The sequence below is a fragment of the Chenopodium album genome, chromosome 17, assembly GCF_948465745.1.
Source record: "Chenopodium album chromosome 17, dcCheAlbu1.1, whole genome shotgun sequence".
Classification (NCBI taxonomy): Eukaryota; Viridiplantae; Streptophyta; class Magnoliopsida; order Caryophyllales; family Amaranthaceae; genus Chenopodium; species Chenopodium album.
Window position 1 is genome coordinate 48,019,702 of NC_137850.1, and position 22,700 is coordinate 48,042,401.

Genomic DNA, 22,700 nt, shown 5'->3' on the forward strand with positions numbered 1-22,700 from the left:
AAAGTAACCCCTCTAACCATGTAACCCCTGATCGGACCAAGTAACTGATATGTCCATTTTATATAGTGTTTTACCCCCGTCCCTTGGTCATAATTAGTAGTATTTTTGGCTCTTTAGAGTCACTTTTATTACTAATTGGTGTTTTCTAGTGTTTTCGTAGTTTTGGTTGAGTTTTGTAGGAAATTGCATCTTTGGAGCTTTTTTTCCCGGGATTATTGCGGTACAACTACGAGCATTTGAAGGCATGACCGATTGCATTTGGACACCGAGTATTCAAGACCCGAAATGGAGATTCGAATTGGGCCAAGAATGAAGCCCAATCCAAGTCCAGCATATAGCCGGGCCCGATCGGGCGAGCTTTGGCCCGATCGGGCGGATGCCCAGAATGAGTGGGCGAAGAAAAAGGCGGGCCCGATCGGGCGGTGCCTCGCCCGATCGGGCGCGTGTTTCTGAGGAGAAGTTTAAGCGTCGTTTAAGTTGTTTTAACTTAGGATTTTCGAGCTTAGTTTATATATGCTTTTGTTAAGCGAGTTTAGTATGCTTTCTCCCTTCCCTTACTCTCTCTCTTTCTCTCTCTAACTTTTCTCTCTCTCCTCTTAAACTCTAGTATTATTTTCTCTCTCTACAACTCTTTGTTTAATTCCATCTCTTGTTTCCTTCAACTTTGGTAATGATTTCTTCTCCTCTAATCTTAGTTATTTATTCTGTCTCTTTCATCATGACTTGTTTAATTGCTTTGTTTAGTTTATATTTAATTATGCGTGAGTAGTTTTCTTTCTAGGGTTATGGGGATCCATAAATAATATGAAGGGGTAATTTATTATTGTTAATTGTCAATGCTTGATTAATTTCCTATTGATTGATTTAATGTTATGCGGTTAGATTTGGCCAGATTTAATTCGTATGAGTTTAGCAATATTGATTCGAGGTTCGAGAGATGAGAATTGATGTTTAGGCTTAGTTTCAATAGGCAGACAAATTTATAAATGGTTAGATCGAGATTCGAGAGATGAGATTTAATACCGGTAAATTAACTCTGTGATTGTAATACGTAGCAAAAGCCCTTTATGATCTGATTAATTGATGCATTGATGATTAATTGTTATGTTTTACCCTGGAATATTATTTATTGGTGAACCTATGCCCTAGGTCTTTTATTATTTGATTTCTCCCTACTTTTATTTCTCCCTACTCATATTCTTCGTAGTATAGTTCCTTTAAATAACAACTTTTGGTTACTTAATAATTTAGATTATAATAATTAATTAGGAATAGAAAGACTCGTTTCCCTGTGGATTCGACCCTACTTCCCTATCTATTATTAGTTAGTGGTTTTAGGAATTACTTTTGATTAGGTGATACGACTTTAGCCTGTTAGTAACCCCTCAAATAACCCATCTAGTAACCCCTCTGACTTAGCAACCCCTGACCGGACCAAGTAACCCCTTTAGTAACTCCTCAAGTAACCCCTCCGACTTAGTAACCCCTTAAGTAACCCCACTTAAGTAACCCTTCCAGTAACCTCACTTAAATAACCTCCTAAGTAACCCTCCAAGTAACCCTTCCAGTAACCTCACTTAAATAACCTCCTAAGTAACCCTCCAAGTAACCCCTAGTAACCCCTTCAAGTAACCCCACTTAAGTAACCCCCGACTTACCCATCTAATAACCCCTTAAGTAACACCCGACCTAATAACCCTTGACCCACCACCACCCCAAAAACGCCACTAGCCCCACCCCCAATACGCCATGCCACCACCACCACCTTACACCAAACCCACAAACAAATATAGATCCAACCGAACCCACAACCAAATCGTTAAAAATAAATAAATAAATCGAACAAATACCTTTAAATTAACAATGGCTTCGAATTTCACTTCAAATATGGCTAAAAAGGCCAAATTCGACCATGAAAACTCTAGATCTAGAGTTTTTATGGCCGAATTTGGCCTTAAAAACCTCTAAGTTGTTTTCCGACGACGGAGTACGAGGAGCTCACGGAGTACGACGACGGGTTGGTGGAGGACATGCGTTCTTCCTTTGTAATTGCAGGTGGTTGGTTTTGCAAGTATGCTGCCCTTTTTTGGAGAAAGGAGGAGAGAGAAAGAGGAGATAAAGAGGAGATAGGTTGGTGAAGGGGGTGATATGGGTGGCTTATTGGAGAAGAAGAAATTAAAAGAGGAGAGAGAAAGAGGAGATAGAGAAGAGAGAGAGAAGAAGAACTAAAAAATAAAAAAAATAAAAAATTATATTGTGGCTGGCCGTACGGTGCGACCAACCACATATGAAACTTTGTGCCATATAAGATAATGGAGCAAAAAAAAAAAAAAAGGCAAGACAAACAAAAAAGGATGAAAGGAGTTGGAAAAATTTGGGCGACCCGTCAATTTCTAACGTGACGCAAAATTGACTCATTTATCATACTTACCTCCGTTTTTTAGTTGACACGTATTTCTTTTCAAGAGGTTTATTTTTAGCTGATATATTTTCTTTTTTGAGTAAGTTTTATACCTTGCATTTATTAGTCTACCTCACTTGCTTTATCATTCTCTTTTTTTTCTTTATACGTGTGTCTAAATTAAACGTGTCAATTAAATATAGGCGGAGGAAGGATTTTATAATGATCCAAACAATCCAAAATTCCAAATCACTCGAATCAAATGACCCGAAATCTGACACGAATCCGACTCATTGGCCTTTCAGATCTAGGAACTCATCTCTAAAGACTTGAAATTCAGTGTGTCACAAAAGTACAATTAAAATAGCAAAAAAAAAAAAAAAGGAAAGAAAGAATCTGAAATGACAAGAATACCCTTGATATTAAACCTCTCAAGTCCCTTCATTCTTACGCAGCGCCTCCACTAGATAATTACACTTGCCGTCTTTTCCTCTCCCTTCAATCTCTTCAACTTTCTTCTCCGGCGAACTCCCGTCTCTCCGGCGAACTCCCCGTCTCTCCCCCGCCGACTGCCGGGAAATCACCGTCGTCTTCATACTTTGTGAAATTAAAGGTTAATATTTTATCTTCTATCCATTATTTAAATACCCTTTTTCTCTTTGACTTTTGCATCATTTTCGCTCCATTTTTTCTTCAAATGACGAAGATGATAAAAAAAAAAAGATATTATCTTTCCCTCTGAATTCATGCGAGTTAATGTAGAAGCTCAGCAATTTTATTTTTATTTTTTGGGTGAATAAGAATTAAGAACACTGCTTTTTAAAGAAGAATCTGAATTTTAAGCTGCATGTAATATTAGGGGCTTTAATTTATGTGACTTTCATGTGGGATTCTAAGTTTGAAGGTGAAGAGGGAGAATTCAGATTATTATTAATCTCATAAAGAATATTACTATTTTGAAGTATAAATTATTATTTAATTTCCAATTATTTTGCAACTGTTGAGTTAATGTGGTGATTTTATTATTTAATTATTATAATTTTTTTAATAGGGTTGCTTTGTGTAATAGGTTATGTTGCTTGTGATTGATGATTGAATATAACAAGGATTATAATTTGGTTCATGTCACTATCTACATTTATATAATTTCCTGATCTTGTGGAAATGTCTAGAGTGTCAATTATGGTGGTTAATTTATAATTTTATGAACAACTATGCTTTTTTTATGATTTGTTGGGGAAAAAGATTTGATGTGTTCAACCTTGACTACATATTGTATGGTTGATTATTGTGATTATTCATTATTGTACAGTGTAAACACATTGATTGCAATTACATTAAGCAAAAACCTCAAGATGAAGGTGGTGGCTTTGGTGAGCGGCGGCAAAGACAGTTGCTATGCCATGATGCAATGCATCCATTATGGCCATGAGGTGCTTTAACAATTTAATTTATTTATCTTAAGATACCTTATATCTATTATGATTATGAATAACTGATGAGTTATAATGATCAGATAATATGTATGTCGGATTTAAATTTGTTGTCACTTTTATGTAGATTGTGGCCTTGGCTAATTTGATGCCCGTGGATGACTCAATTGATGAATTGGACAGCTATATGTATCAAACTGTATGTCTCCTCTTTCATTCTGTACTTGGGTTTTATGTTTTGTATTGCGACTTCATGCCGCTGGATAAGCGGATTTGTATTCTCTTCCTAGGCCGGGTTTGGCTTGGGTTTTATCTTTTGTATTAAATTAGACCTGGCTTGCTAACCTAGAATCTAAAAGGCCTAAAAGTTGAGGTCATTACAGTTATATTACTTTATATATGGTCAAGATGAAATATACTCCATGCATCATATGATTATTAAGGCAGGGGATTGCTTTGGAGTACGCAACTATATTTTTAGTTTATTGGTATACAATATATTGTTAGGATTTTAATCTCTCTCTCTCTCTCTCTCTCTCTCTCTCTCTTCCCTTTTTTGTCTGTGTGTGTAGGGTTGGGGGGTTGGGTGGGTGTACTAGAAGTGTTTCGATTTGACTACAAAGAATAAGGAATTGAACTGCTTTTCTTCCCTTCTTCTGTGCCCCCTTCTTTCACCCTCTTTCATTTTCATGCTATGTATCCTTATTCTTTCTTTGTTCCTGGATAAGACTGGATCACATGGTTTGCATTAATTTTGTGGTAGAACCTTTGTTTCGTAATCACTACCGTGAGTTCCATCATCACCTAAGAATATACTTGTATGAATTTTCCAAATGTCATAAGATTCTTTAATTTTCTAACATAGAATTCTCCCTCTTAGTTGGTTCTTCTAGAGTCAGAATTTAATAAAAGGTTGTTATCTAATTCCCTGATTTGATTCTTTGATAAATGGTTATAGGTGGGGCATCAAATTGTTGTCAGCTATGCAAAATGCATGGGATTACCACTATTCAGAAGGCGATTACAAGGATCCACCAGGCAAGCTCTTTAAACAGGATTGCTTTTGGTAACCCAATCATCTTTCTTCTACGTGCTCTTAGCTAAAGTACTCTCTTCACTTGCTAATAGGCAATGTTTTACTTTGTTTTATTTGAGAATCTTGAAAATGGCCTTGTTATCATTAAAGGATCCTCTTTCCCTGTGAAAATCTATGTGTATACCTGTATATCTGCAGTTCTGCATGTTTATTAAAGGGGTATCAATTAACAAACACGCAAACAAAAGGGTATCAATCCTAGTGTAAAAGGGATGTATATCTGCAGTTCTGCATGTTTATAAAAGGGGTATCAATCAACAAACACGCAAACAAAAGGGGTGCCGGTGTTTGTGAGATTCTCATTGGTATCTAGTGTGCCGCTTTGATTTTTTTTGGATAGAAACGCTGTTAATGGTGTCTCACTGTCTCGGAGGCTTCTAGAATCTAGGATATAGACTTTGTTATAGCTATTCTATTACTCCGTATATTTATATCTGTAGTTATATAAATTGAACTCTGGATGTACAACTTAAGAAATACAAAGTGAGTAGAAAAATCTTTTTGTTACTTTTTCTTATACTTTCACTTATAATGCATTATTTCTGACAGTCGTGGATCCATTCCGGGTTGCTGTTTTTCTTGGTGATTGAATATTGGTGTTTCTTTTTCTTTTGAAATGCTGAAAGTCAATATTGAGGTTTTAGATGAATATTTTGCACTTACTGTGAGTTTGGAGTAACTTGTCTCTTTTTATAAGGTGTTTTTATTTTTTAAACAAACATTATATGGCTTTGTGTATCATGTAGATCATTCTTGCACCATCTTTAAAGCACCATTGTCGGTCTTATGTGCAACCAAGAAATATAAAGGATAAATAAAATGTTTCATTGCTGCAGTGGTTGATAGATGATGGAAGCAACTCTAAAATGCTATAGTTTGTGACTTAGACAGGCATCATGAACTTAGTTACAAAATGACTCCTGGTGATGAAGTTGAAGATATGTTTCTTTTAATAAACGAAGTAAAGAGGCAAATACCCGCTATTGCAGCAGTTTCTTCTGGTGCAATAGCATCAGACTATCAGAGGCTACGAGTTGAAAGCGTGTGTTCACGATTAGGACTTGTGTCTTTATCTTATCTGTGGAAACAAGAGCAGTCACTGCTCTTTCAAGAAATGGTAACTTGTAATAGCCAATACATTTTGAAATTTTTTCATAAATCTCAGCTCAGTTCTGCCACTAATTTTTGTTTTGTGGTCCAATAGATATCAAGTGGGATCGTTGCTATCATAGTGAAGGTATGGTTTGCATATTCAAGTCTTTCGGAACAATGTCATCTTGTAACATATGGAAACAGTTGGAATATTTTGGATTCAGAGTGCTTAGAATTTTTGTTCTACTTCAAATTATAGCTATTCGTGAGAGTACTAGTAGATATGTTATTATTTAGTGTTTTGTCAGATATGTTCCATAACTGATTTAATTGACGATATTTCATACAAAGATGACATTAGTTCTAACATACAAGTCTACATTATTATTGATACTATTGATACTAGTCATCGAAAAGTACATATGCATTAGCTATTACTTGTAAGTGTAACTGTGTAAGTAACCCTAAGAGATTTGATTCTTTTGGCAAGAAAATTGATCACAAATTTACAGTAGTCCTTAGCGAGGGTCTAGGATCCGTTGCCTTCAATTACAATTTCATTTTCAGGGTTCCATTACTTCTAAAATGAGATTTATGACTATATGTTGTGAGAAACTTTCACTTATTTTACAATATTGTGAGAATTTGTTAAAGTGATCTCTGATTGAAGTGCTATGTTTACATACTTTATTTAAGCCTTTTTGTGGTTTTATGATTTTGAATCTGTTGCCTTGACTCAAAGGCATCAAAGCTTTATGGCCTTTTGCCTCCAAATGCAAAGCTTGTTAATTTGTTAATTTTGTAAATACAAGGAAAAGTTTGGCGTGCATGTAAATGCTAGTTCGTTCTGTTCAAAATTGTAGGTTGCAGCTATTGGATTGCACCCTGCAAAGCACTTGGGAAAGGAGCTAGCTGAGTTGCAGTCCCATCTTCATCATTTGAATGGGTATATATTCAACTTTGACAACTTTTCACATATTTTTTTCTTGATTGTACTAATATAAACTATGATTCACGACTTCACTGTACCTTTTGGTAGCTTGTATGGATCTAATGTATGTGGTGAAGGAGGGGAGTATGAAACGTTGACCCTTGACTGTCCCCTATTTAAGGTAATATGATATTTTCCACAGTTCTTTTTGTCAATAAGATAATTACTACTTGGCAGTACGCACTTCAGCATCATTTAAACAGGAATTTATGCCCCTACTGTGAATTAGTGCCATCTGTGCTTACTACCTATATTCATTGCCCGAAGACTGGCAATTGGTTTGCATTTGTGTCTTATACATTGCTTTTGGAGCATTCCTCTTGTCTTTTCCTTTCCCATTGCCACTATCCTGATTTATAACATCCTTGACTTAATAAAAATCAAGTATGCAAAACTTATAGTCTTTCTGTTTTGAAATTTACAGTTTGCTCGAATTGTGCTGGATGATTTTCAAGTCATACTGCACTCTCCAGATTCCATAGCACCTGTTGGGGTCCTTCATCCTTTGGCTTTTCATTTAGAACCAAAGGGATTGTCTACAGATTCAAGTGACGGCAATCTTAGTAATGGGATATCCTTGGAGGATATGGATGGTGTCTATGAAATTCAGGGAGATAACGCATTGTTACATGCAGACCCAAGCCAGTTTTCTGACTCTCTTTCTGATGTTAATGAAAATACCTCTCATCATCTGCGAATGTCAAAAATAGACAGGGGGGATACTTTCTCCATCTGTTGCTGGTTGCAAGATTTGCACAGATCCTCGACTGGTAAATGATGCTGTGCATATGATAAATGGTCCTTTTTTTTTTTAAAAAAAAAAAATTGTGTAGGACATTGTTGTTGTGAAATTTGATTATTCTTTTATTGCATTTCCAATGTTAGGTTTGCAGACTGATCTCAAAGTTGTTTTATCCCATCTTGAATCACAACTCAAGCAATGTGGTTTTAGTTGGGAGGATGTGCTCTATATTCATATGTATATTGCTGATATGAATGAGTTTGCTGTGGCAAATGATTCATATGTAAGCTATATCACCCAAGAAAAATGTCGATTAGGTGTTCCATCACGCAGCACAGTAGAGTTGCCTTTGTTGCAAGCAGGGCTAGGGAAAGCGTATGTTGAAGTTTTGGTGTCACGTGACAAAACTAAAAATGTTCTACATGTACAAAGCATTTCACGATGGGCACCTAGTTGTATAGGGCCCTACAGCCAGGTAAAGTGTTTATATGTATTCCCGTATTCAGGTTATTTCTATAGAGAGTTTGATTTCATAACTGAGAGGAGCTAAATAGACCTAAAATAGAGCTGAATTGATCTGGGATTGTTTCTTTTTTTGAACTACTCCTGTGGTTTGCTCCAATCTGTCTATAAAGATTTTTTTTTTTTTTTTTTTTTTTTTTTTTTTTTTTTTTTTTTTTTGGGATTTGGGAATTATGGCTTTGACTGCTTATTTATACCAGTGGCTGTTATAAAATCATGATATTCATGGTTTAGGAATTTAGGATTATTAACCAACTTCATATTTATGTTCCCAACTTCCCACCACTTTTGTGCATTCTGTTTTGACAAATTATAAGATTTGCCACAAGATATCCTAACAAATAACAACTGAAATTTTGAAAACTAAAAAGAATTAGACAAACTTGTTGACAGTAATTTGTATTAGTCATGCCTGATGCTTGGATCACTGTTCTAGTCATTCTTCCTAGTTCCCTCTATTTAATTACTCTTGGAGATTTATATATTCTGGCAGATAAACTAAATAGCTAATTGCTTTCAGTTACCATTCAGAACGTGCTTTGTGTAACACTTGTAGAGAGTGTCAGATTTGGACACTGGTTATATAGAATTGGTCCCAACTCCCAAGGATTCCCAACTAATGATCTATAATTAGAAAGCATGAAATTTTCAAGAGATGTCATTTTCAGTTTGGTACACACGCAACCTGTTTTTTTTTTTTTCCTCCCAATCCTTGAGGGATGTAATAACTTGTTCTAGGTAGTTTCCATTGCATTTGAAATTGAGACCTTGTCAATCATCTGAAAGAGCAACACAAACCCAGTTACCCTCGCTTCCCCTTCTCTTTCCTTTTCCCTCCTCCTTTGCTATCTAAATACTTAGATATATCTTCTATGAGCTTTCTACCCATGTTGAACACTTGTGTTTTATGTTCTGTTCTTTTTTAGGCAACCTTACATCATGGAATACTCCATATGGCTGGTCAACTTGGTCTTGACCCTCCGACAATGACCCTTAGTGACGGTGGCATAATTTCAGAGCTGGAGCAAGCATTGTTGAATAGCGAAGCAATTGCTGATAACTTTCGTTGTTCAATATCTTCCTCTGCAATTTCATTCATTGTTTACTGTTCAATACAAACTGTAACCTTGAATAGGGCTGAAATGCAAGACAAGTGGGAAGGATTTCTTGAGCAGTTAAAGAAACTTCATTCAGCTAAAAGAAGTGATTTTAAAGTATTTGATCCAATTCTTTTGTTTGTTCTCGTCCCTCAACTACCGAAGAGGTTCTTCCCCTCTATCATTGTCTGGTCCTACTTTCATTTTGAGTTGTTTCAAATTGCTCTACTAATTATCTGTTCTAGCTGGCTGTTCGTTATTCTTGTTTATCTGTTTAAAGCAAACTTGCTTTTAACGTATGGAGTATGTATTTGCTTACTGTTCCATCTCTGTCGACTTTCTGTGTAGTCCTGGACTCCTGGTCTTCATGTTCTAAAGTTTGCTTGCATTTTTCCTCAACACCATTGGTCAAAGATATGGCTGTGGTTGTCAATGAACAGAGAACGGCCTGGGACCTAGGGAACGTGGGAGGCCTAATAATTGGTCTCGTTGAACCTGTTTTTGCTATGTGCCTCAATTTAGGATTAAAGGATTATTGTTTAGCTACTTGAGTTGGTCTTTACAGAACTGCGTTGTCCTTTATAAAGTGTGCAATTTTCTTGCTTTTGCTCTCCAAATCCTTAGAGATCCCGGGTTATGCTTAAGACCAACTTTCATTGGAAAACTGGTCAGTTTTAATTTTTTTTTTCAAGTTGATGTATTCAATGTAGTATAGATTCCTTTTTATTGACATAGTTTATATTTTAGCTGTGCTATGCTAGTTCATTAGGACCTTTTGTCTAAAGGGTTAATATGCAAACATAGTTTTTGTTTTTTTTTTCTAAAAAAAAATAGTAAAACTCTGTTCTTTCAATGTGCATGTAATATTATCTATTTTCCTTTTCGTTTCTGTGGGTGCGTATGTTACATTATGGATATGATATCTGATTCTATTCAATAACTCAGAAAAGAGTCCATGATGATAGCAAATGAAATAGCTGAACAATGCTGTGCAAGACTTGTTTCCACAAATTTTGGAATACTGATATATATACCTCTATTTTTGAATATTATAGAGCACTTGTCGAGGTAAAGCCGACACTTTTCATTGTGGAGGATGATACAGATTCAGCAAGTGACGCAGATCAACCAGATGCTGGTAATGCAACTCCACAAAGTTACTGGGGGTTTCAGGAGGATCTGTGGCATGATTCTTGCCTTCAAAAATGCATTATGCTGAAAAATATATGTGCAGTTATGCTAAGCGTTACAAGTGAAAATATTGCAAAGATTTGCGATGACTCCCTCGTTTCTGAGCATTCCCTTTCTGAAGGACAAACTGAAAAGGTTGCAAAGTTCTGCATTTATCTTATCAACAAAATCCTCACCGAAAACCTGTTTTCCTGGGAACATGCCATGGTACGTTGATTCCCTATGTTTTTTTTTTTTCATTGTTTTCAGCTCTTTATTCTATTTTAGTGATGGGATTTATTTATTTATTATTATTTTTTTTTCGGGACTGTTTCTTTGTTGTATTAATACATCTCCTCTAATCCAGTACTTGAGGATTTACTTTCAAACTGGTTCTTTGGTGCAAATGGAGATGTTATCACTTACATTCGGCCAAGCATTCAAAGAATTTGGAAAGATCAATCCGAAGTTCAAGAGTGGCCAAGCCGATCCCATTTTTAACCTCATTCCTGTCCTTGGCTCTGGGAGGTCGGCAACATCTATAGATGCAGTATTGACATGTGAGTTGCTAGCTCAGAAGCCGTCATCTTAATTAGGTTGGATTAATCCTTATTTTCTAGGAAGACACAAGGTTTGGTTAATGAAATTGTAGATTAGACAAACCAAAAAAAATGAATTCATCTGTATTCCTCTTTGCCAGTTATTTTTTATTCTTCTTATTGATTTATTGTCTCCAATTTTATTATATTATGTTCCTATTATACTGTCTGAGAGATACTATTGGCGTGGGGTTCCTCCTAGACGCTCAAGCAGCAGGCCAAGGTTGAGCATGCATTTCGTACAGTAGTACTACCTCTGTTTCATATCTTTTGCAATTCATCCTATGCGTCTGGGTATCAAATTCCTTAGCGGAAAGAAATAGGTATAGGCTAATGCTAAAGCTCCGTATTTTAGGATACTCAGCATCCACATGGTTAACTCGACAATGCTAATGCTCACGGGGCCACTCACTGTACCTAGTAACTAAAAATAACGTGGAGTTTATTATCATTATCCAACCGCTGAGTTGGATATCCATTATAAACCGTAAATGGTTAAATCAGGAATTCATCAGTATTTGGACTGGTTAATTGCAGGCATACTTGTTCTTTTCGCATAAATCAAACCACTTTTGTCTCCCAAAATAATTCTATGTCGCGTATCATTTTGACCTATACGCAAACATAGTATTATAGTACTATTTATTTATTTATTTATTTTTTTTAATTGACACGTTTTGACTTTAGCACTATTTACACATTTTTCTTTGATCATATTTTATGCTTTATACGTAACGAAAAATATAATCATGTGTGATCTTATTAGATTTGTCACGATATATATATTTTTAAAATATCAATTTTTCATAATTTTTGTTTATTAGTAATTAAAGATATAAATGGTTAAAGTAGTGCATTGAGAATCGTAACTAAAGAAACATGTCAATTAAAAAGAAACGAAGAAAGTATATGATTAAGTGATTGGCATTTTAATGCCCAGATCCCACAATTTCCCAATAACCAACAATGTTCTTGGTTATGTGGACCAACATTTCTTACCACCAACCGTTTCCAAGTTGTATTTATCTTTTTATCATGATTGTACTTCCTTCGTTACAACACTTTTCTTTATCGTTCATTTCTTAATAATTGCAACACTTTCTTATATAATACGTATAAATTCACTAATATTTAATTATTTATCCCTCTTACTAATCCTACTTACATTATTTTTTAGGAAAATGTTATAAATAGCCCTAAGAGCTACATATAAGCATTAAATATACTCTAAAAAATTATTTAAATTTAGAAAATCACGACAAAAACACACAACATATATTCAGAGATGGAGAGAATGAAGGACCGTACAAAATAAGCTGCATTCATCGCTAGAAATACCCGTACATAATTATATATGCAGATATGCTCATACCCCAAACAAAGAAAGAAGTAGAAAATGGAGTTGGCAGTGGAAATATTGTCAAGAGAAATAATAAAGCCAGCAACTCCTACACCACCTCATCTCAAATGCCATAAATTGTCTCTCATTGACCAACTTAACCCATTAAAGTACGTTATTTCCATAACATGGTATGCTCCTCCTACTAAGAAATATGAGGATCATAGCACCATCACTGTTGCTAGGCTAAAGCAGTCTCTATCCAAAGCGTTATCTCTATTCTACCCTCTCGCTGGTAGGCTCGCTCCCGACGAATCATCCATCGATTGCAACGACCAAGGCATACTCTTCGTTGAAGCTCGATGCGATTGCCCACTCTCGTCTTTTCTCCTTGATCCAATTCATCATGAGGCTTGGCGTTTTGTACCCAGCAGCAACATCCCACTTGTTGGAGAACTTACGGAGCAAAGTACCAATAATAGGTTAGTATAACTTTTTTCATTAGCCATAAAATGTATTCTTTGGTTTCAACCATAAGTTTTTGGTTGAGTTGATCCTTTAACATTTTTCTCGTCAAGAGCATTTAACTCTTTATAGGGCTACGAGCCTACAAGACGACTATACTACTGCTCCTATTGCCACATGAGTTTATATTAGAATGGAATTGAACTTATAAAGTAGACATGGGACAATAAGAGCAACTACTCTATCTGATGGTTATAGTTATAGATTTGTTTATAATTTATTATATTATAAAAGTAGTTAGCTACTAGAATTTAAAAAGTAAAATTGCATCAATTATTATAAAATAGATATCGATATTGATTACCTTTTATAATGCAGGTCGTTGAAAGCAGAAGAATTAGTTCTAACAGCGACACAAGTAACAATCTTCAAATGCGGCGGGGTAATGATTGGGAAAAAGGGAATACACAAGATCATGGATGGGATATCAGGTGGTAGTTTCGTGAAATGTTGGTCCGACTTTGCAAGAGGAGGAGATCAAGTAGACAATAATAATAAGCCCGACTTCACCACGGCCGCCATCTTGTTTCCTCCCCGTCCATGGGCAGCATTAGTGCCACCTAGGGCACCTCTACCGTTTTCGAAATTGGATGGAAACAAATTGCCTACAGGCTGCGCTGTTAAGGTGTTTCGCTTTAGTCCTCAATGTGTATCAACTATCCAGGCTAATGCAAGGAGTAGTGACCGCGTACTCAAGCCTACCCGCCTTGAAGCTGTGTTCGGGTTCATATGGAAGCATGCCATGGTTGCTGCGGCCACATCCAAAAATGCGCCATTTATTGGTGAGTTTAATTTGCTACAAGGTTTTATTCTACTATATTATGTGCAACTTTGGAATATTTGTCTTATTATATACTTATTACTAATACAACCAAAGATTATTTAATTGCTACATAAAACTTATGGGTCATTCTATAACTTTATATATATATATATATATATATATATATATATATATATATATATTAACCCTTTATTTTTAGAGGAAATCTTATCCATTCATTTATTAAACCAGTGACGGAGTCACATAGGAGTCAGGGACAACTTTTACCATCCATTCATTCGTTTCTCACCCTAAGCGAGTGGGATCCCTAATTTCCCCCTACTAGCTAGGGGATTCTCTTTACAATTTAATACAATTTTTAATACAATTTTTTTTTCCTATTATTAATTAAATATAGGAAATTACTGTGCATAACACGTGACCTAATCTAGGTAATTAAAATAATATGTAATGGGGTATAATTGTATAACTTTGAGGAGAGAGAAGAAGGTAATAAGGTTTGTGAGGACCATCAGTTAGTAAGATATAATTAAAAATAGAGAGAATATTATCAAAGAAAATATAGAATAGTTTCTAAAAAAGAAATCATTTCATTTGTTTAAACACGGTGGAAAAGGGAAATATTTCATTTACAAAAAATGAAAGAAAGGTTAATGCAGAACTACAGAAGAATGATCAATTGTGGAATTTTGGCAGATTTAAATGTTATATTGTTTGTTGTGTATGGTATGAGCACATGACTTTTGAAGATAATGAATTCATGGTAAACAATGGAGTAATATGTGGGTCATGAGTTTTTTAGAAAAATGTGAGGATCGTGAGTCTAGAGCAGAAAGGGAAAACAATGCATTTTTTTAAAATTTAAAGAAAAAACAATAATCCCTCCGTTTCATAATAATAGCAATAATTTGACCGATGTACATGTAAATGTACAAATTTGATCATTAATATTTGTAAATTATATATATTATTGATGATAAGCAGGTCCATCGGTTATGACACACTCTGTAAACATACGGCCTTGGATTCGTCCAGAACTACCACCAACTACCTTTGGAAACATGGTCATCCATGCCTTCGCTTACTACAAAGGGCAGGATGAGGACTACGAAGCTAAGATATCATCAGTGCCCGAGCTATCGGACTTGGTTAGCGAAGTTTCGAGAGCCTTGGCCTCGGCTAAGGATGTCGAATTCTCAAACAAGTTAAAAGGAGAAAAAGGGAGCGAAAAAATACGTGAAAACAAGCAAAAGCTAGCAGACTATATCAAGGATGATGCTAATATAAACGTATATAGGTGTACTAGTTGGAGTAAGGTTGGTTTGGATTATCCTGATTTTGGATTCTTGGGGAAGTCGGTTTGGAGTGGGCATAGTGGTGTTCTTAAGAATCAAATATTATTTATCATGAATTCGAATCAAGGAATTGAAGTCTCCTTGACATTGGATGAAAAAGAGATGGAATGTTTGCAATCGAATTCTGAGTTCCTTCAATTTGCTTGCCCAACGTAGTATTAAAAATCACAATGGTGCACGTAAAATGCTGTAATTTAGAAATAGACCGGTTGACGGTCATATCATTTGCTGCACCGTGTGAGCCTCAGTCTCATCATTTGCGCATTGTATCTTTATAATGCAAACATGTACTTTGTTTATGTTAAATGTTAGTAGAGATTGTGTTTTGTTGTTTACTCTGTATTTTAGAAATACACCGAGTGATATGATGGTCATATCATTTATTCATTTGCTGGACCTCGCAGGTTTCAGTCTCATCATTTGCGCCTTGTAGCTTTATAATATTTTTTTTTCGTATCATAGCGCTTGTATTATTTTCCTTTAGCCATTAGGTAAAATGAAATTAGTGTACTTTACCTGAATTGGGTGAAAAAAATATAAAAGCATTATCATCAATAATTAGAGTATGTAGGTAATTGATTACGAGTACATGTTTTATTTGTTTATTTTCAAAACTTGTGTGTACAAATAATTTAAGTGTACTTTTTCATAAACCCGTTTACAAACCAACCTGGACCATTTATGACCCAAATCGATTTAATTTGAAACCCAACCCACATTAACCTAAGTAAACCCTCTCTCGCAAACCGGTCTGTTTCAAACAAATTCAATTAGATTATAATCCGAATTGTTTATTATTTGAACCATCTATTATCCAAATTGATATGAATCCAAACCCATTTAAGCCCGGATAACCCATTCCAAATCGACCTGTTTCAACCTAAATTGTTTATAACTTGAACCATTTACTAGCCAAACCGAATTAAAACCATACAAAAATAAATCAAAACCAAACCAATAATAATTTAAACCGAGCTGAAACTGACTCGTCGGCCAACGGGCCAATTACACTGATTTAATTATCATAAACTTTTTTAAATACAAAGAAGATAAAAATAGAAGCGTTATTAGTTGTCTATCATATTAACCTTTTAGACTCCAAGTTAACCCGGTTTAAGTTAACGTGCTAGACGCACGACACACACATTATTTCTGGAATATTTAGTCCGCTTTCCTCTTTTCAGTACTAGAAAGTTTGAGTAGACGCATACTTTTTCCTCTATCTTTCCTCTTTGGGCAATCAGAGAAAACCTCCGAAAGACGTCAATGGCGCCACAGGATGATCAACCAATTGACGCCGCCATAGATTCTGAAGCTCAGAAAAAACCTATTTCAACCATTGTTATCTTCATCGGTAATATCCTCTTTTTCTTCTTCGTCTTCAATTTTACATTTCCAGCTTCATATATTTTGCGATTGATTGAAATTCTGACTGTTGAATTTTGGTGGTTTCTTTAGCTATGCATACCGAAGCTATGCCTCTGGTTATTCGGTTTCAACTCAAAGAAGAACACGATTCTTTGTTAGTTTTTTCACCTCTTTTTATCTCTCTTCAATTCATTTGTGTTTTCGATTTCGATTTGCTTAATTGTTCGTAATTTATCGCTAATTTTTCGGAATTGTAATCTGTTTTGCTTCTGAATTTGTTGTATTGTTTGCATTTGTTTTGGTCATTTTGCCGATAATTCCATAAAAATTAAAAAATTAAGAAGAACACGATTCTTTGTTAGTTTTTTCGCCTCTTTTATCTCGCTTCAATTCATTTGTGTTTTCGATTACGATTTTGATTTGCTTAATTGTTCGTAATTAATTGCTGTTTTTGCGTAATTTTAATTTGATTTGCTTCTGAATTTGTTGTACTGTTTGCCAATTTTTGGTCATTTTGCTGATAATTCCAGAAAAAATTAAAAATAAAATTGTAGGTTTCCGAAAGGAGTTCCTTGGGTGCGCTATCATGGAATGTACAAGAATTTGCATATTAACATCGTGCAACCTGGGAAAGATCCTGCACTAGGTGAGAGTTATCTTTCTTGATTGAAGATTTTTTAATGTTCATGTTTCCCAGGCTTTATATTATGTTATCTGTATTTTTGTTTGTGATCACTAATTCAAGAAGTTGCTTAGAGAAACTAAAGAAGTTTGATGATTTCATATGAATTACTACGTATGTATCTTGTGTTGTACATATAATTACTCTGGTGGTAGAAAGGTGGAAGGAAATAAAGATTTATTGGGCACCTGTGTTATAGCTGATATGTTATTCATTTGATAATAGGCTATTCATTTCATCTAAGTACCGAATGAAGATTAATTGAGATTTATATTCGTATCACACTGTCTAGATTATTACTCTTATGTAGCTAGGAATGTATCCCTTTCGCAGTATTCTGGTGGTTGCTTTAAGGATTTTTGTTTTTTTTTTTTTTTTTTTTTTTTTTTTTTGGGGGGGGGGGGGGGGGTTCTTACTAGAGGACTCTTATTCTGTATTACTGTTCTTATTACTTTATATACTACGTATAATCATATCTTTAGCACTATAATCACATCTTTTTTACTAATATTAGGGAGACTTAACCACAAAAAGTTAGATCTAAATATTATTCTTCTTGCAGTCAGTAGTCTCAGACTTTAGTTTCAAAACATTTGTAAATCTGTCTTTTGGGTTTGTTATCTTTTTGGTTATTTCTTGCTCATTTTTTTTAATAACCAAGCAAAGTCACCAGAGAAAAATTAAAAATAATTAACTCTAAACATTTGGTCTTTAGGTGTTGCCCACCTTTAGTAGTTATAGATAATATTCATACCTTGCTTGACTTGGATGTGGTTATGATACTTCTTTCTTAGCATTATGGGTTCATCAGCATATGTAGATGTTCCTTCATTTCTATCATAGTATTTTTAAATTTATTTCCTATAGTTTGATGGCTATGTACGTTGTTCCTGTTTAGTAGGGAATGCTGACCTTTTGCTATTCACGAACTTTTACATTCTAGGTGTTGATAGTGTTGGTACAGTCTCTGCATCGCTTGTGACCTATGCAACTATTCAGGCATTGAAGCCAGACCTTATCATAAATGCAGGAACTGCTGGTGGTTTCAAGGTACATTGTGATTTTCTTGAGAATACATCCTTGCTTTTTAATTTTGTGGCCTGTTGCCTCTTCTGCACATCCTGTCTTGATTTTTTTTTTATTTTAATGTAAAATGAGGTTAATATTTTACTTGGCATTGTTGTTTAAATTTTCTTCTTGTTCCAAAAGTTCATTCAATCTAGAATCTAGATGTTGATCAGTTCTTAGTAAGTTGATCCCCTTTTGGACATGTCACGGAGACAAAGAGGGTGAGGTGGTTATTTGCTTGACGAATCAGTATTTGACTGCTTCCTAACTTATATATATGAAGGCCTTACTCTTCTTTAGAGTGGGGATTTTATGCTTGGGATTTATGTTTATTGAGAAACTGGTGTTTTTCCTCGAACAACGAATCTGAAAATATCTGCGTTCTAAAACCGCCTCTCTTGACTGGTATAACTTTGTTGATTAATAATTCTATTTTGTACATTTCACTATGTGAAAAAGGAGCAACTCATATATTATTCATTATTTCTTGAAGATTGAACCCTTATTTGTTATTCTTTCAGGCAAAAGGAGCAGCCATTGGGGATGTCTTTCTTGCATCGGAGGTTGCGTTTCATGACAGAAGAATACCTATACCTGTAAGTGTCCAGTTTCTTGCACTTGACCTATTTTCAGTAACTTGCTGTGAAGGACATCTTTCATACTATTAGCAATTAGCCTGCACTGACAAACTATTTCTGAACATAAAGAACCAATGTTTGAGGCTGTGGCTTTTCAATTATGAGATAGGTTGTAGTTTCCGTCGATCTTCTTTGTTAACTAATTGCTGAGTGGAATTTGTCCGTTACACACCATACCCTAACATTGAGATTTGAGACCACCCTCCTAGGTGCCATCATAAAACAAGCAAAACCAAAATTTGAAGTACCAATTATAAAGTCATAATTCCCTATGTTACTCGGACTCTTCATTTTACCTCGAGTACCCGTGTCGGACCCTCGACCCTCGGACATGGGTATGACACATGGACACTTTATTTTTGTTGAAAATCATAGAATTTTTTCACAAAATAGCCGAGTCGGACACTTGGACACGTACCCGTGTCGGACATGGGTACCCGAGTCCGAGTAACATAGATAATTCCTACTAGTCTCCTAGCTACCATCATAAATCTAGAAGACCAAAATATATGTACATACCATTAATTCATAGTATTCTGCTATCCTCTTTGAATTCATTATCCTGTAACTCTTGTGAAACTACCACTATGAACTATGAAGTCTTCCCTCTAGTGCTTTGTGATGTAAACTTACCTGCAGTCTGTAGTATATGCATGACGTAATGGTTGGAGAACGCTGAGGGGCCTGTTTACACTGTGACAGTGATTGTGATTGTCATAGTGTAGTACACTCAACTGATCTATTCTGTTCTTATTTCTCTATTTTGCTTCTTACAGTCATTAGGCATATTGTGCTTATTTATTTATCACTGTCATAGTGTCATCTTCTGGTCCAGTTAAATTGAAAAGTAACTGTTCAAGCAGCACCTAGACATGCTTTTCAAACAATGTATTCAAGTATTAAAGCAGAAAGTGCTTTAGTTTATTTTTTTATGCAAAAGTTTCCTGTCGGGTTAAAATGTCCTGGTTGCGTTTCACATCACTGCTTGTTTTTTTAACCAAAATTCTGTATACATATGCAGGTTTTTGATCTTTATGGGGTTGGTCTGAGACAAGCCTTCTCGGCAGCTAACATCTTGAAGGAGTTAAATTTGAAGGTAATATTTGATATTATTACTTCTGAAGGATTTAACTAAGTACTAAGACAATTAGACAATAATGGATCTATGATCCAATTGAAATCTTCCGTTCCTTACTGGCTAATAATTTATAGTTTTGCAGAAAATTTGCTCTTCAACTTTCCATATGTCATATTTTATAGGATTCTTGACACTTAGATATCACCATATAGCTCTATGCTCACTTTTTCTGTTATAAATCTTTGCAAAGGGCTGCATTTTGGGAAGCAGGGGGTCAGATGTACTGTGTATCGGAACATTTACCTTCCTCTGTTTCAATATGTAGCATTTATCTATCTACTTTTGGGTTTGACTTGTCCAAGTATTGTAGCAAATGGATTTGGAGTTTACCTGCTTGGACACTGTATCATGCTAAGAATAGAGTATAGGTATGCTTTGAATTTATCCATGTAGGCAAGGATGTAGTGTACTAGTGTAAAATACAAAATAATAAATAAAACAGTAAAATTTACATTGCTATGTGAGATAAGAGAGGGACCAAATGTTATGTCACATTTATACTTGTTGAATATCTACAACTCTACAAGGTGGCTTTAGTTCCCCTACTGTCCTCCAAGTTTGGAATTTTTTCTAATTTTAAGTTGCCCCAAGGTGCTGTTAATAATTCCCTAAAATCCTATATACATGTCAAATAGGCTTTGCAATTAATATCTAATCCTTTATATATCATGTATTTTCTATGTTTTACTTTTAAAACTTAATTGAGACGAGGAAGTATGACTTGCGTCAATCATTAACTTTTTAACACTGGATTATGCAAAGGCATAATTTGTAAGACTAAAGTCACAATGGCACCTAATGTGCAAAGGATACCCTTCCCTTTTGTTATTTATATGATTGTGATTGTGATCATTAGGATTTTAGAAATTATAATACGTGAGATGAATTCAGAAAAACTTCTAATGGGTTATCTCTTTCCTGATGTTTCAGCTTGGTAGATTGTCAACTGGTGATTCGCTAGACATGTCCCCACAAGATGAAGCTTCAATCACCGCAAATGATGCCACAGTAAAGGACATGGAGGTAATCTCTCCTTGAAATTATTGATGTGTTATTCACTTATTCTAAATGGCAAGAACTATTTTTAAATACCCCTGATTATTAGATAATATAGATGGATTAGAAGACAGATTTCATAGACTTCTATTATCTCCCATCAGTATCTTTTTCTGCTGTCATTATAGCCTTCTATTATCTCCCATCTGTATCTTTTCTGCTGTCATGATTACAAATTGCAGAATCTGTGGTTGATTTCATAGTAATTATCCATTAACACCCTAGTAGCTTTGTAACTGACTGCCTACAAAGTACAAATAGAGACAGTATGAAATTATGCAACCAGAGTTTTGAAAAGGTTTAGGTTTGATGATGGGGTAGGGAGGGACGTGAACATGGCTGTGGGATCACAGGACAATGACTGAAGCAGCCAATCTATACCTTCTTTCTTGGTTGCAATTTCTATCTATAAGGCGTTCTCGTCAGTATTACTGAACTCTTGATGCTGGTTACAGGGTGCTGCTGTTGCATATGTGGCTGAGCTCCTAAAAGTGCCAGCTATATTTCTGAAGGCAGTGACAGATATTGTTGATGGTGATAAGCCCACTGCAGAGGAGTTCTTGCAAAATTTGGCTGCCGTCACCGCTGCTCTTGATGACACTGTTGCTAAAACTATTGATTTTATCAGTGGGAAGTGCCTGTTGGAACTCTGAGGTCTCCTTCGTCGCCATTCTTCGCAATTTCTTGACAGAATCACGAAGTTTGTATGAGCTCTCGTGGTAATTGTCCTATTAAGACAGCACAACTCAAAGGTGCATTAACTTCTAGTTTTTGGTGTTGGGGTTAAGGGGTTTGCTGGTCTTCAAAGGTGTTTTTTTTATCTTTGCACCCACAGATAGATAAAGCAAAGTATACTCTTTTAGACTGTAGTATTCAAAGTACATTATCAGTTTACCACTATTACAGGTGTGATGTTTAGTTGGTTACTCATTACAATATGATAAATCAAAATTGACCTTGAACAGTCCTTGAACATATGGCCTTTGTTGTAATCAGTAATTGTCACTGGGCATCGCAGTGGGTTCCTCCCATCAGTTCAATGTCTGGCTGGCACCGCCCACATGTAGTGGCCGAGGGCCCGAGGCATCGAGCCAAGGCTGAGGTCAAACACAATTGTTTTAGATTTGAAACCACAAATTTTGAAAATATAATTTTTCAAGAAGAATTTAGTTGAGCATTATCATTTAGTGAAAGGAAATTTTTTTAGGTTTAATTGAAACAAATTTCTCATTTCTTATTACTCTCTCTCTCTCTCTCTCTCTCTCACATATCTTGTTGGCACATCTGCACATATAAGTGGTAGGGTCATAGGCCTAATAGCATGAAGTTGCTAAACTTCCTCTGTACAAATAATTATTTTTTAAAAAATTGTCCAACTTAAACTACAAAATTTTTGCAGAACCTAATCACTTCACCAAAATCATACCTTCGAAGGCACAATAAAGGATTAATTAGAATGAGCACAAAGTTTATGCTGCTTAACTACTTTTTGTATGATAATTACAAGAATGCAGACCTAAAAATCTTTCTACACCCCCCTCACAATAATTGCTTCACAAGAATTATTTACTATTTTATATTCTGAAGCCTACTACATATGCTAA

General features: G+C 35.3%; 3 protein-coding genes across 5 annotated transcripts; all 3 read left to right on the forward strand.

Annotated features, from left to right (window-relative positions):
- The first annotated feature begins 3,769 nt into the window (after positions 1-3,769).
- Positions 3,770-11,267, forward strand: LOC145590015 (diphthine--ammonia ligase-like). Of its 2 annotated transcripts, XM_081646743.1 has the most exons (12): positions 3,770-3,834; positions 3,962-4,033; positions 4,793-4,900; positions 5,818-6,047; positions 6,135-6,167; positions 6,886-6,968; positions 7,062-7,134; positions 7,438-7,783; positions 7,899-8,230; positions 9,204-9,541; positions 10,430-10,772; positions 10,912-11,267. In XM_081646743.1, the coding sequence occupies exons 3-12, from the start codon at positions 4,825-4,827 to the stop codon at positions 11,134-11,136; spliced, it is 2,079 nt and encodes a 692-aa protein (XP_081502869.1). In that variant the 5' UTR covers positions 3,770-3,834; positions 3,962-4,033; positions 4,793-4,824; the 3' UTR covers positions 11,137-11,267. The 2 variants fall into 2 exon arrangements, with proteins under 2 accessions (XP_081502869.1, XP_081502870.1); XM_081646744.1 differs by lacking the exons at positions 3,770-3,834; positions 3,962-4,033 and having other exon boundaries at positions 4,799-4,900; positions 5,767-6,047.
- A 1,128-nt stretch (positions 11,268-12,395) lies between these two features.
- LOC145590017 (akuammiline synthase 2-like) lies at positions 12,396-15,481 on the forward strand. The gene is made up of 3 exons (XM_081646745.1): positions 12,396-12,964; positions 13,326-13,789; positions 14,776-15,481. The coding sequence occupies exons 1-3, from the start codon at positions 12,540-12,542 to the stop codon at positions 15,300-15,302; spliced, it is 1,416 nt and encodes a 471-aa protein (XP_081502871.1). The 5' UTR covers positions 12,396-12,539; the 3' UTR covers positions 15,303-15,481.
- An 821-nt stretch (positions 15,482-16,302) lies between these two features.
- Positions 16,303-22,071, forward strand: LOC145588307 (5'-methylthioadenosine nucleosidase-like). 2 transcript variants are annotated; one of them, XM_081644951.1, is made up of 8 exons: positions 16,303-16,500; positions 16,605-16,668; positions 17,069-17,160; positions 18,140-18,246; positions 18,786-18,860; positions 19,924-19,998; positions 20,971-21,063; positions 21,552-22,071. In XM_081644951.1, exons 1-8 carry the CDS (start codon positions 16,413-16,415, stop codon positions 21,747-21,749), a joined length of 792 nt encoding a protein of 263 aa, XP_081501077.1. In that variant the 5' UTR covers positions 16,303-16,412; the 3' UTR covers positions 21,750-22,071. The 2 variants fall into 2 exon arrangements, with proteins under 2 accessions (XP_081501077.1, XP_081501078.1); XM_081644952.1 differs by lacking the exons at positions 16,303-16,500; positions 16,605-16,668 and adding an exon at positions 16,859-16,871.
- Positions 22,072-22,700: the final 629 nt, after the last annotated feature.

What these genes read in the sequence shown, in the direction of transcription:
- LOC145590015 (XM_081646743.1), top strand. Translation starts at nt 4,825, where the DNA reads ATGCATGGGATTACCACTATTCAGAAGGCGATTACAAGGATCCACCAG. An exon ending in TTTAAACAGGATTGCTTTTG is followed by an intron (nt 4,901 to 5,817) that starts GTAACCCAATCA and finishes TTTGTGACTTAG; the next exon opens with ACAGGCATCATGAACTTAGT. An exon ending in CATCTTCATCATTTGAATGG is followed by an intron (nt 6,969 to 7,061) that starts GTATATATTCAA and finishes ACCTTTTGGTAG; the next exon opens with CTTGTATGGATCTAATGTAT.
- LOC145590017 (XM_081646745.1), top strand. Translation starts at nt 12,540, where the DNA reads ATGGAGTTGGCAGTGGAAATATTGTCAAGAGAAATAATAAAGCCAGCA. An exon ending in GAGCAAAGTACCAATAATAG is followed by an intron (nt 12,965 to 13,325) that starts GTTAGTATAACT and finishes TTTATAATGCAG; the next exon opens with GTCGTTGAAAGCAGAAGAAT. An exon ending in CAAAAATGCGCCATTTATTG is followed by an intron (nt 13,790 to 14,775) that starts GTGAGTTTAATT and finishes GATGATAAGCAG; the next exon opens with GTCCATCGGTTATGACACAC.
- LOC145588307 (XM_081644951.1), top strand. Translation starts at nt 16,413, where the DNA reads ATGGCGCCACAGGATGATCAACCAATTGACGCCGCCATAGATTCTGAA. An exon ending in AAAGAAGAACACGATTCTTT is followed by an intron (nt 16,669 to 17,068) that starts GTTAGTTTTTTC and finishes ATAAAATTGTAG; the next exon opens with GTTTCCGAAAGGAGTTCCTT. An exon ending in TGAAGGAGTTAAATTTGAAG is followed by an intron (nt 19,999 to 20,970) that starts GTAATATTTGAT and finishes CTGATGTTTCAG; the next exon opens with CTTGGTAGATTGTCAACTGG.